Below are 14,290 nucleotides of genomic sequence, written 5' to 3'. Positions count from 1 at the left end.
CCTCAAAAGAGCCATACATTCTTTTCTAATTTTCTATGGCAGAGTCATTTCAGTACTCTTTGAAGAAATATGGATAAGTCAAATATAGTAACAGTGCTTAGAAAACTGGGGTTAGCCATAAAAAAGGGAACCGCAATGATTGGGGTTTACCTAAACTTGAATCAAGACTTCATGTGAACTTCATCAACTCCTCTATTATTAGCAAGTGTATTTAACAGTTGAAGTAATCATATTTTTTTTCATTTTTGAGCTACTGACCATGTGGATTTTTTTAAATTTCTTACCTAAATTTTGCCACATGCTGAAGATTTCACATCCCATTGTTACCCGCATATCACCATATCTATAATACATTAAAAAATAAAACAAAACAGCATAACATTAAGAAAATCAAGACCATGTGCCATTTTGTGATATTGTTAAAATGAACATCTCATTTGTAATCCATAAAATGCTACTCCCGAATTTGAGCTTTCTTCCGAGGTTTTGCTATTGTACCCAGCTGAAAAAGGATTTCTAAACTCAGGTGCATTTGCAGTATTATCAAATATTTTACGTATTAGCTCTTTCTAAACACTATACATCAGTAATACAACTATGTGGCAATAGTTATTTTCTGTAGCAATTTTTCTCAAAGTCTCTCTCTGAGAACAAATTATTTTCTTTAGCTCAAAGAAATACAATTATTTCACACAGACAACAGTGCAGTGGCTGGTAGAAACACCCAAACCAGTCTGAATTAACTAATACATGCAATGGAAATTAGTGTTGGCACTGCTATAGCATGGCTATTTTATTCCCAACATCCGAACAAATTTGGGCACTTGACAAAAGCTGCTGTCAGCTCTGAAGACCTGCACAAAGGGCCAGAACCAACACTCATTCAAGTCAGTGGAAATATGGCCACTGTGATCTTCTGATAGGCCTTTATGCAACCTGCCATGTCTTGCATTTTGAGAAATGTTTGATCTATGAGAGTTTTCTAGAAGCTGACAGCAATACTTACTTTTCTAAAACCTTTTTTTTCTTGGAAGGTGTGAACATCTCCAGTTGCAGACATAACTGGTTTATAAAAATGACAGCAAGAAAAAAGTAGGAATCCCATATCTAAAATAAGCACATGGCATTTGGTTATTTCATTTCTCAGTGCTACCATTTTATGACCACTCAAGATGCAAATTTTCAAATCACATCAGTTGTTTCAGTCTTGGCTAATAAAGCTGTCAAACTGTTTTTGACTAAATTTCTTTGCATATAAATATGCTTTTCACCAACACCAAAACGTTCAGCAGGAATACATCTATTTTACATACTCTACATCTCTTAAACTTAAAGGTCAGTGTCCCAGGTTTTCTTTTTTCATCCTGCAGAGTCAAAGACCAACTAGAAAACCTGACCTTCTACACTGAAAACAAGTTTTTGGAATATTTAAATAGAGAACTTCAAAAACCTTTTAGCTCCAAAAAAGAAAAAACTGTGACACTCAAAAGCTATCACATAACAGAGCTGTCATTTCCCGGCCTGTCTTACTTTATAATGTTATTTGCAAGTCTCACGGCAGGCTTCATTGGACACAATCAAAGTATTGTGAATTGGTTAACATATTGTAAATATCCAGATGTTTGTGCAAATGTTTTTAGACTCAAATGTTGAATCTCATAAGTAGAGCTTTCTCAGTTAGAAGATACATTTAAAAATACATTTTAATATTAATTGATATAACCCAATTATAGATGCACGAGTGCTGGAGGGCAAAAGTAGCGTAGGGGGAGCGCTATTCCAGACTCTGCAGTTCTGCAGGAAAGTAATCACTTTGCTAAGCAAGTTTATAGAACATAGATGCTTGGTCTACACATAATTCTTTTATCAGTTTTAGTCTCTGAGCTGGCAGAACTTCCAAAAGGACAGGCTTCCTTGTTTCCGATTGTGTCTGGTAGATAAGTCTCCATCCCCTCCAATCTCTCCAACAGGAGCTTGGCTTTTCAGAGAAGCTAAGCAACCATTGCTGTGCTGGAAGTCATCAGGAGCTCTCTATTTTCTCTAAGAAGGAAATTTTGCAATTTTTAAAATGAAGGTATTGGACTAATGCCTCTGTGTCTAGTTGGGCAGAATACCCATTCTGGTTTCCACTGTGATGGGTCACTTCAGAGTCATTCCTAGGTCTTCTTGTTTGAAGCCTAAAGGCATCATCCTGCAATTTGTAGTTTGCTATAGGTATCATACCTCACTGTAAGAGGTACTCAATAATAGGCAAGTATAACTACATTCACCATGAAGTGTCATAATTTTCTGATTTTAATTATGCAGCATGTAAATTGACTTGAGAGCATTTCAAAAAATGCAAAACTACAGTTTTGAAATATTTGCTGTTGAATCAAAAATGGAATTCATTTTGCTTTCTGAGATAACCCCAAAATAAGAGATGAATATAAAAATTTTCTGTAATCAAAAAATTGTTATACAAAATCCCTGAATAAGTAGTCCACCATAGTAACTGAAATACCAAAATGAAAAATAAAAAGAAATAAAAAAAACACTCTTGATTTTTAAGCCAATCCTGTCTGTATGAGAAAATTTAGATTCTGAGCCCTTGGAACTGCTGAAGTATGCATTCTAGCTGCTTAGATGCTGGAGCTAAGATTAACAACATACTACCAAGCCACAGGATGAGGTAACAGCTATTGCATCTACCTTACGTTAGACACATTTACTCTACCTTGTAATCGAAGTTCTCATTTAAGAAGTTTTTGCGAAGGGCATCCGAGAGGTACAAGACTGTTGTAATGATAACACTGGGAAGAAAAGAATAAAAAAGATAGTACTTTTCATTAAGTGGAAATTCATAATTAATAGTCAAAGAGCCAGTCAATTCTCCAATAAAGATATAAACATACCACGTACTGTGACAATAAATTCTGTATTTAGACAAATAAATATCTGACTAACAGCCCTTATTGACAGAAAACATACATGACACGGAAAAAAACCCTAAAAAATAGGTGAGATGTAGAAATTGGGGTGCTGAAAATACGTTTTGTATAGCAGAATATAATTGAAAATACAAATCACAAGTTTTGTTATGCAAATAATGCTGATATATTTAATACACACTCCGTGCTACTAGCACTAATATATACAGTTGGGCAATTTGCTTTCAGCTTTCTTTGTACTGCACATGTGCACATAGAATGTAAATGTAAAATATTTAGTAACTATCAAGTGTACAATGATAAGAGCCCTATGGATGAAGTCTTTTTCGATGACAACAGATAAATGCAAATCTGTATGAACTCTGAGAGAACTGCAGCTTTAGATCAGCTAACAAATGGTGCTTATCTTGGTGATGACTGCATCGACACCTACCTAAATTATAGTCATCTTAGATGAACTGAGACAACCAAAATCTTTTAAGGGTGGTTGTTAAGTTGTGTTAACGGCAACCTGGTTCATCGCAATCCCAAAACAGGCTGGGCAAACAGGACTCAGCAAAATGCAAGTTTGGCAATCTACAGAAACTGAACTTACATGGAAATCTTTTCAATATATTCTGTTTCAATGTGTCAAGAGTTAAGCCGCCCTTTGCTGCCCTCATTTTTAACAACATATTTGGTCACACCAAAAATCCATCTAACCCATTAAATTCTTTGAAACAACAGTCAGTAGTAGATGCTTAAGGAAAAACAAAACCAGAAGAGAAAAACAGATCCCTGTTATACTCAGGTACTTAACAGCAATCAACTGTTTAAGGACCTTCTGAGAAAAAGGTTACATCTACACATTTCATTTAATTGCCACCTAGCTGCCATTATTGTGTCTAACACTTCTTTGAACATGTTTCTCATTCTGGATGCCATTATAGTGCTAAAATTTGTTTCCTTTTCCATACTTGGTGAATTAATTAAGAAAAAAGTGAAAAAATGAAGTATAATAAAATATATTTTATTAAATGTGATAGCAATAACATATTTTAAGGGTATCATATTTTTCATCTTCACAACACTGAAGAATTATGTATTAACCAATCCATCTGAGAGATAAAGTAGATTTTTCTTTGGGGACTTTTGACTGATTTCAACATTTTAATTAAATTTTTTAGCTATGTATCATTTAGTTTATGACTACAGTTCAAATGTTTACTTCTATTTCTCAGCTTTTAAACTTTACCTTTTGGTTTGATGTGTCTGAACTCCTGTAACAATTAAGTCTTAGACTGTTTTTAGAACACTGTTCGATTCTCAAGTTTCATTAGTGTTAGCTCCATTGCTCCACATGTAACTTCCATACACATTATTTTCTCAACAACTACACTGTATCTGAGCTTATCTATCCAAGCAGTGTTCCACGCTTAGCACTCATCTGTAAAGTTTGCTCAAATTTTTTCCAACAAGGAGTTAGTGTTTGTACAGTACTCCCTGTTGCAGTATGGAAGACAAAGTGAAAGATTAACAAAATTTAAGCAAAGTGAAGAATCAAGGCATGGAGGGGAAGAACAATCCTGTTATTGCACGTGATTTAATTTACAGATCATGTTTCACAAAATGAAAATAGTTTGCATGTTTCAGATCTCTTCACATAGAAAAGGTCAGGCCATCAGAACTGTATCACTGTAAAGTTTCAACCTAAGTCCAAAGTAATAAATTTCTGAAAAACTGGATAAAAGACAAAATACTGTAGTGTCTCAAAAACTGCAACCATACTGCCAAGTTTACATTACACAGATTATTTACATCAGAGAGAGTTTCTTTTTTGCTACATTCCTTCCACGGCAGGTAAAGTTGAAGAGAGAGATCTGCTTAAATTCTTAATAGAAGATAATTAGAGTAGAAATCTTAAATGCAAATTTTAGAAGACTTTTTCAGAATGTTCTGGAGCTAACAGAATACCTGCAGTGAAACTATTTGTTGCTACAAAACAGCTCAGTTTTGATTTATTTGATAAGACAATGATACAATATACATTAGTTGATACAATGTGGGTCTGGAGAGCGCCAGCATATATGTTGTCATGGAACTAGATGAAAATAAACCAATGGACTGAGAATAGGAATATGAAACCATTGTTTTTGACCCATAAACTTATTCTCTATCCACAACAGGGACTAAAATTGGGTAGGACAGAAAACACTGCTATGGTTGCGGGTTTTCTTTCCCCCTTTTCTTATGGATGATATAGAACCTATTAAAAAAAGAAAAAAAAAAGAAAAGCACACACACAAACAGAGGACACACCAGCTAGAGGACAGATGGATCCAGTACAATATCCATGTTCCAAGTTGCTTCCCAGACAGCAATTTCAAAACAACAACAAAATTTATTTAAAATCCATGTGACTATCACACTGGAAAAATGTTGAGTTGGCGAGGAAACTTTTCTTCTTTTTACCACCTGCCACAAGTTTGTTCAGGCCACTGACCATTTTAGAGCAGAAAATCTCTGCTTTTAGCTACTAAATTGTCCTGGGTTCATACAGAGAACGCTAACCCAGGGAGTCAGTCAGGACATTTCTAACAGGGTGGCTTTTCTGACAACTCATCCGCATGAAAAAGTTCAATAATCATTTTGATATTTTCATCGTATTTCCAAGTAAATCCTTCCATAAGAAGCAGTTTGAAAAAAACAGAGAAGCCCCCAAAAGTTCAGCAACCAACTTTCTGCTTGGACAGTGCTCTGGCAACCTGGCTTTTGAATAGGCAGCTAATTGTATAAAATACGTAACGTTAGCTTCTCATTTGATCCTTTGCTATTCCAAAGTGAAATCTTCCAAGCACAGAGGTGTTCAAAGAGAAAAAAGCCTTTCATTTTTAATAAATAAATGAGCCTAGATTCACATATATGTATATATACACTGTTATACATACAAGTACATATACAGGTGCATGAACTTATACATACAGGGATACCTATGTATATATATGCTTTCTGTGACAAACTGAATTGCGCAGAAGCATTCTTACAAGCTCAGTTGTTAGCAACGTTTTGTATTACATAAAAGCAAGAATTTTTGTTCACTGTAGGAGTCTCAGACTCCCACATCATGGGAGCTAACAGAGCTCTTCAAAGCAGCCATAATGATGATACCAATGCTAATTTAATGTCTTTCCTTACCATGCATTCTGTTTGAACTGATTTTTAAAAAATCAATAATAATAATAATAATAATAATAATAATAATGTCTTCCAGTCATTATTGAAATAGATAGCCAAAAGGATTTTCAATTTAAAGTTAGAATGTCCAGCAGTCAGAAGGTACATTTGGAATTTTAGCATAAACAACACTCTATAGCAAATCTTACTTTACAGATCAATTATTTTACTATAAATATGTATATTCATACACCTATTTTGTATGCTTTGAGAACTCAAATTGAAAATTGGATGATCTAGCACCTCTACCATTCAACAAAATTCCCAAATATATATATTAGTTAATCATAGAGAGACAAAAGGCTTGATCTTTAAAATGAAATGAAAACTAGCAAGAGCAGTGGAAAACTAGTTCATTGTTGAATAGTACAGTACATATAAATATCAAACCTTTGGTCAGCAAGTAATAGGAATCTCTCTTCACCCTCAGCCTTCTCGATTGTTAATGAAACATGACATATCTGGAATTCAGCTGAGTCTATTAAACACTCTCAAAAATGCCAATCAATTAAAACCTTAGACAAGTGATTTTTTTCTAATCTTAGGGTAATTAAGCAAGTGACCACTACACAGTTATTTCCTGTTGTGAGAGACATAACCAAGGTGTTATCTAAAAGCTTCAATCATATAGTCTGGCATATTTTATTATAAAATTTTGAATACCTCTCTTGAGCTAGGAAACTGATTTAGGAATCTTCCTATATTATTTGGTGTTCATCTGCATTTACAAATAGAAGCTTTGTTTAGATGGCCAGTAAGCTAGCTTACTACCTAGTTAATGTAGAAAGTCTATTCTGTAACGAAAGAAATGAAGATGGAATTTTCCATAACATACACAGAAACCAAATTTGTCACTCAATTGCAACATTCCTGTTAGAAATATTGGATGTTAGCCAGAGATAATCATTTTATTTTGCTGAATGGATCCTGATTTGCTCAATACAAATGTTACATGGTTGTGCAGTTTAAACAGAGTTGCTTTCTGTCTCATTGCTCAACTTGTAGAAGCTAATAAACATGAAAGATTTTTTCTATGTTCTTCTCCTTCCATCATAGAACACAATTCAAAAGATCTATTTCTCTGTTTCAGTGCTATTTCTGCCTTTTTAAATGTTATTTTATTTCTCAAATTTGGAAGTCACATGGCAATTTTGTAATCCTAATCATTAACGCTTTTTCGTGATAGACACGCAGACATTCAGAACTGTATTTTCCATATGCATGTATGATCATAAGCTACCTTAACTTCTGGATACCTACATGTTTTTGAACTCACACTATTTTCTATTTTGTTTTATCCCAGACAGCATTCAAATGCCAGATGCTACAAAATTACTGAAAATACTGCAGCAAGAAAGAAAAAGTTCTAGAAGCCAGAGGGCAGCAATATTGTTATATGTATAAATATTATACATCGATAGACTCTTTTAGTGTTTTAAGACCTAAAAAACTTTCAGGCAATTGAAGGCATGCATACATAAATAAGAGAAAAAGAAATAAAGATTTCTTTTTCCTACCGGGAAAGCTTATTACCTGATTATACCTTTGCTAGGACTCATTCATTCCCTAGCTTCAGACAGGTTAAATCTCTCTTCCTGTAAATACCAGGCAGTTTGATTTTTTTATAACACTTTGGAGATATGGGAGAGAAAAGACAGTGCAGCTGGTGAAGTGACTGCTGTGACAGGTGAGGCTCCCAAGACACACTCTGCCTTAAGAACAGCTACTGTTTCTCTGGTTGAAGCCTCGACAGCTGAGAAGAGAGCCACCTAACCCAGGAAACATTACAGTCATTTGATTCCTGAGAAAGAGGAATTAGAAGAGAGAGATATTTTTAAGTGAATTACATGATTATGCTCTTAAAAATATGGGCTAGACCTTGAAATTTTTCCTTTTAGACATGTATTGGACTGTATTTAAGCCTGAAGAGTCTCAGATCTTTGGAAACATTCGGCTTGCTTATTAAGCGAAGCCAGAGGTGAATGGCTCACAGGCACTGTTGTCTTTAGTGCAGGCAATGCCCTAATTTGTCATCCTGCCTCTAAGGCCATTCCTTTTGCACTACAAAGATTTTGGGTTGGGAAAATTCAAGCAAAGCTACTAGCTTGTGGTTCTTTGCTTCTGAATTTATCAGGGAAGTTGAGCAAGGCAGCCACTGAAATGGGAGCAGGGGAAACAAATGAAAGGAGGAAACTCCCATTTGGAAATGAAGCTCCAGAAAAGTTAGTACTCTGCAGCTGAGGAAAGAATAAAAAGTGGATTTTCCTTTCTGCTGCCTCAAAAAGAAACAAAGCCATCGATAGGTAATATAGGAATGATGGGTCTTCGAGTTCACACCACTACTTTTAAGTAGCCAAAACGTCTGGCCAACCCCCTGTTTCAGAGCAAACCAGAATTTCCTCCATAAATATGTCCAAGACCATATCCCTAGCAAAGTAAATTAATGAACACTGAATTGGTAAAGACCTGTTCACATCCCATATTGGTTTACATCCAGCTGGGTGTTAACTGGTTCAGCTAGCTGATCTGATAGACAGAAGCTGGTAATGATTGCTGATGGGAATTGGCTATGAGAAGCCAGTGTCATATGCCTGACAGAACTGGACATGCAGTCATCCCTTAGATGGTCAGAAGTAACATGACATACATTAATAAAAGGAGATGTTTGATGCTAAGTAAAATACTAATGAAGGTAAATACTCTTTTCATAGAGCTTAAGAACATCACCTCTAGCATATGTGAGCATCACCAGCCTAAGAAACATGTGCCAAGGTCATTCCTAAATCTTAGTTTTGTACATGTAAGCTGTTGCTGAGCCATCTGCCAAGCCAGCTGTTTCTGGATGATGTAACACTTTCTTAGATGATATATTTAGTCTAAGGGTTCTTGTGTTTTTCCTCTCTTTCCTGTATTTCTCAATTTATTTCTTAAGCATGATTACCGGATGTATGCTTTCTTTCCTCAGCCATATTTTCTCAAATATCATACATAGGAAAGAATATCACATCCATTCTTTGGTTATTTACATTTTTGTTAGAATTCAAACTTGGCAGGATTAGCGATATTAAATGAGGTAATAAAGGCAAGCAAAAAAATGTTATTTTCTTAAGTCATGACAAAGTTTGAATAAATACTATGATGCTTGTATGTTCACACATGGATACAGTACAGACTGAAAACCAATGATGAGTTACTTCCTATCAGGCATTGCAATATGCACCATGAAAACTTAAGCCAACCCTGAATTCTGTATTCCTAGGTCTGTCCAATACAAACCCCTTCCTCTGCTGACACTAAATGTTTATGTAGTTATGTGTTGACTTTTCAGCTAGCTTATCTGATTGAAAACTAAGCCTACAAAAAAGGATTAACTGGTGATAGTGGCAAAATCAAAATTAATAGTTTTAGTCCAGCTGTAGTGACTTGCCAGAAAAACTGTGAACCTGTTCCTGTAAAAATAAGGAGTGAACAAAAAGAACGGCTCGAAGGCAGGTTAAGCAACACCTGCTGATGCTCTGAGATGTAAAACCCCACATTACTGTTGCTTGTGCTGTACCTGATTTGTATTTTGTTGACTTTGTGATATTTCTGACAAACACTAAATTAACAAACATGCTAAAACACTGTTAATGTTATTACAGCAGATAATTTCTTCTTGAGAGCAAACAGATCTTTACCACCTCAGTATTTCAACAGATTTGGATGAAGTTCTGGTGAGACTTGTCATTTGCTACTTGGAAAACAAATCTGTTGATGATTAGCACTTTCTTTTTGTAAAAGTATTTCTGAATTTCCAGTATATGGGGTTACTGAAATTCAGGGGAGAAACAGGTACAGATTATATTATTAATTTGTTGTATAAAATAAGTCCAGAGATTTTAAATGGAAAGCATCATTCAAAAATGAAAAACTAGCACAACATTATAAAATATATTTTGCATTTTTATTATCTACATCATTTAATTGTATCTATTTATACTATGACCTTCACATGCTGTTTTTTTTTGGTTTGTTTTTGTTTTTTGTTTTTATTACCATTAAAAAGTGTCTTACTTGTTTGCAACCAAACGCATCACTGTCCAGTCTTTTGGAAACATCTCTGGTCGTATTAGTATCCGAAATACAGTGAAAATCTGAAGCAGGAAATCCTGTAGAATGAAAAGAAGCAGTCTTATGCCTTTGCAGGCCGAAAAGAGAAATGAGCTTTAAAAATACATTAACCAGAGACAAAATATGGTTATAGAAATAGCAGAATTACACATTTTTTTCTACATAGATACACCCCTGAATATTTTTCATCAGTTTTTTTTGATTCTCCCAAAAAGCCGCAGACAGTGATTTCATTCTTTTTTGTAAAAAAGAAGAAAATAATTTAATGTGCATTTGGTTTCCACCCATACACTTCCACAAATGTGATCCTGAGAACAATCTGCAAATCAAAAAGGCACTTTGCAAACACTACAGATTTTCAGATATCTCCTTAATCATGCTTGGCTTTCATCACAGTCAAGATTTCTTCTAAAAACATCATTATTTGGTGGGAAAGAGAGAGCATAAGGACAATTTTATCATTGAGTTTGCACAGACCAGTGAAGTCAATAGTTATGTCTGGGCTCCTGAATTCTAAAACCAGCTGCCTGGCTGCACGCAGGTCACTTAACCATTCTGCTTCATTTGCTGACTCTATAAAAATAGTGAACGTATGTGAGCTACTTTGTATGCAGAAAGCACTGCTTAAGAGCTTAGCATTAGCATTATCTCCTGTGTCATTTAACTCAGTAATAAATAACTAAATTAAACAATTTCTCTCTGCACAGATTGTTTAAGATATTTTTGATAACTAAATCTACAGCAAGGGTAATATTTCCGATGGCCCATTTAAACTGTGTATAAAGTTGTATTTTTTCATTAAGCAAAATGTAGCCTTTCACATCATGAAAAGCATGATGCAATTGATATAACTCACTGAACATAATCAATGTTGCATCTGACCTTGAAACATTCATATTTGATTCTGCACATCACTTGTCTAGAGTTAGCTCTAAACACAGTTTAGATGAAGATGCAACCAGAGGATACCAAATAAGTAAGGATACCAAAATATATTCTCAAGTGTATATAGCAAAGTGTAGATGACGGGCATTGCACAACAGATGTCTTTCATTAGAAAATCACTGTAAAGGGGGAAGAATGCAGGCGCTAGGAATGGCATCTGAGATCCCAGCGTCCACCCACTAGAGAAGATTACATAAAAGAGACAACCTGCTTTTTGAGTGAGATGCCAAGAAGCTCTCTGTATCAAAGAGTATAAGCAATATTCGCTCCAGATAAAATAGTATCTGAACATAGGTGACTAGCTTGACAGATAAATAAGTAGCTCCACGAGCAAACAGATTTATTCCAGACTGGAATTTCCTACAGCTTTGTGTCTTGAAGTTAAATTTCAGCACTTACATCTCCCCCTTATTTTCCTTAGGGGCTAAATCCCCCTTGCCAGTGCTTGAATCTCTGCAGCTCTGTTCCATAATCGCAACAATATAGTCATGCCCCAAATTCTGCTGTATGCCCGCTCACAGTAACACCCCCAGCTTTCCTACATCTCGTTTCCATCTTGCCTGAGGTCCAGAAACAAAGCACGATGTTGCTACTGGGGAGCTGACTGACTGGCTGCCGAGCTGCAGAGAAAAAAAGGCTGCTGGGAAACCAAACAAGTGGTTTAAGGGACCATTTCAAATCCAAGGGCTGCGTGGTTTGTAAAACTTCATACCTCTGAGGCCTATAGCCCACTGTCAAACCCCTCTGAAATTCATCAGCTTATTCAAAAATTGCTAAGGAAAGAAGGATAGAGAGAACATATATGCTTCATTTCTTAGGCATTTAGGCTAAAAAAAGAATAAACTTCTTATTCCAAGCAATGTTTAAAACAAAGCAAGTGTCAACACTTGTATTAGATTTTGAATCACTAACACCAGGCTAATTTTTTCTAATTTCAATAGGAAAATTCAGAAAATTGTTTTGTCAATTCAGTATGAATGATATTAAATATAAAAAATGCATTTAAAAAGCCCAAGTCAATAAGTCTGAAGATTTGCCATTTTTACAGTAAATGTGTCAAAAACATACAAACAAAACACAGAATAGTTCAGTGCTAAACTACAACTGAAAGAAACAGATAAAGCATAAACACCTTCAGAAAAAACTAGTCAGTTGTAAGATTTGCAAGATATACAACTAAAGCTTCTATTAGCAGAATTAATCCATAAGTAACTTATTTTTCATGATACAGTTTTTGAATATCTGATAGTATATTTCCCTAGGAATCCATGATAAAAATGAAAACAATAAAACAGTAAAATGCCAGTAGACTGATCTGATACTTTGACATTAATGTGCTAGTATGCATTCACATGTCAGAACTACTCATCAATATTCAGTGCCAGTATTCAATGTCAAGAGACATAACCTTGTAATTGTTCTATAGTAATTCCATAATACATTTTGATCAGTAGTACAATGCCTGGGATTTTGCATGATGGAATTGCTCTTTTTGTTTCGTGGTTGAAATATTCCAAAAACTTCACAAGACATTACTATGAAGTACCAGTCATGGTAAATCAGTTTTGTAAGTGTATTTTGAACTGTTTCCTTTGCAATAAACTATTGTCTTTCACAGTAGTATCTGCTCTGCTGAACACATCATAATGATTCAGTAACAGATTTTAACATTTAAAGACATTTTTGCCGGCAGTATAAGCAAACTAACGTTTGGTTTGTTGAGTACAGCTATAATTAAAAGTCTTGTATGCCTTCAGTCTTAAGAGACAGCAAGGGAATAATTTTATCATTTTGCCTACTCCAGGCAACTAAATACCGTGTCTTAATATTCCTATCTTGCATATATAAACTCTAGTAGTATATTACACCACTCATAACATCACAATACCGCAGTTTAGTTTCCTCTAGCAGGAATATTCTGTTGATGAAAATGTGAAACTGATTCAATGAGAAGCACGGCCTTCCAAAAGACTGAAAACTATTTATTCATTTCATCAACAAGCATATTTGAATTTCTTCCACATTATACCACATGCATGTAAAATCCTCCTTAAAGCAGGTGAGACTCTACTGGATCTCTCAGGGTGCATCAAAATTAGCATTTGAGTTTGGATCAAGAGATCACTTGGAAGCCAAACTGCCTGATCATCCATGCGTTGGTTCACACTGCAGAGTTAGAGAGTTACTTGTTATCGATCCTTTGTAAAGCATCCCAGAGCTGTTCAGCACAGTGCCAAGGGGCACACAAAAGAGGATAGTTTGACAGTGAGCCATCTCTGTCAGGATAAATCATCAGTCCGGTGGCCAACTCCTTTCCCAGATCTTCTTTCCTTCACTGCTTCCCTAATCTACACAAGCAGGCTCCAGGTACATGTTCTAGAGTCCATCTGCTCCAGCACTCATCCTTTCCGAGGTCCCCTGGGGCCTACCACAGCACGTTCGTGGTTCCCCATGGGGAACAGGGGAAGGATGCCAGAAGCACACTCTGCGCCAGAGCCATTTGCCGTGCCTGCAGAGCCATGCCGCAGCAGGGTAAATCGCACTTGGTGGTAGGTCTGGCACACCCACCTTACGCTGCTCCGGCTCCCGGCGCTGGGAGAGAGGGATCAGAACACTGGCAAGGTTCACACCCATCCCCATGAAATATTATCTTCTCCTCTGCCAAATCTCTCCTGTATACCTATTCTGCCACATTACCTGTGGTATACGAGGTCCTCCAGCAAGTGTTTTTTTTTTTTTTTTTTTAATCTATTAAATAAGAAAACATGGCAACCAAAAATACCTTGCTGCGGTGCAAGTTGCATTATGTTAATGTATACTGTCTTCCTCATTCACTCTCCCACTTTTCTCCTCCTATTTGTAACTTCCAGTGTTACTTTTTGTCAAATATTAGATTTGAAGGGTTTTGGGGACAGCAAATATCTGCTTATAAGAGTACTTCAGTCTATAAATTGCTGTAAAATATATTTACTAGAAGATGATTTGTGGTGTATTTTGTGGTAAGCAAGAAGAGCATACCTTTAAAATAATATTGAAAGATAAATAAATGGAAACTTTTTAAATTACTGACACATTAAATTCAATGCATCAAA

At 35.6% G+C, this 14,290-nt stretch overlaps 1 protein-coding gene across 1 annotated transcript in view; it reads right to left on the bottom strand.

The window, feature by feature from the left end:
* Positions 1-14,290, bottom strand: part of DOCK4 (dedicator of cytokinesis 4) — a 176,636-nt gene that overhangs the window by 47,512 nt on the left and 114,834 nt on the right. Inside the window, exons 27-30 of the mRNA XM_026055109.1 lie at positions 10,197-10,291; positions 2,717-2,792; positions 1,007-1,107; positions 285-343 (exon numbers count right to left, since the gene is read on the bottom strand). Coding sequence (XP_025910894.1) covers positions 285-343; positions 1,007-1,107; positions 2,717-2,792; positions 10,197-10,291 — 331 coding nt within the window. The remainder of the gene's footprint in view (positions 1-284; positions 344-1,006; positions 1,108-2,716; positions 2,793-10,196; positions 10,292-14,290) is intronic.

This window comes from Apteryx rowi, unplaced genomic scaffold (assembly GCF_003343035.1).
Source record: "Apteryx rowi isolate R43461 unplaced genomic scaffold, aptRow1 scaffold_984, whole genome shotgun sequence".
Lineage (NCBI taxonomy): Eukaryota > Metazoa > Chordata > Aves > Apterygiformes > Apterygidae > Apteryx > Apteryx rowi.
The sequence above is the reverse complement of the archived record's forward strand: the minus strand, read 5'-3'. Positions and strand labels throughout refer to the sequence as shown.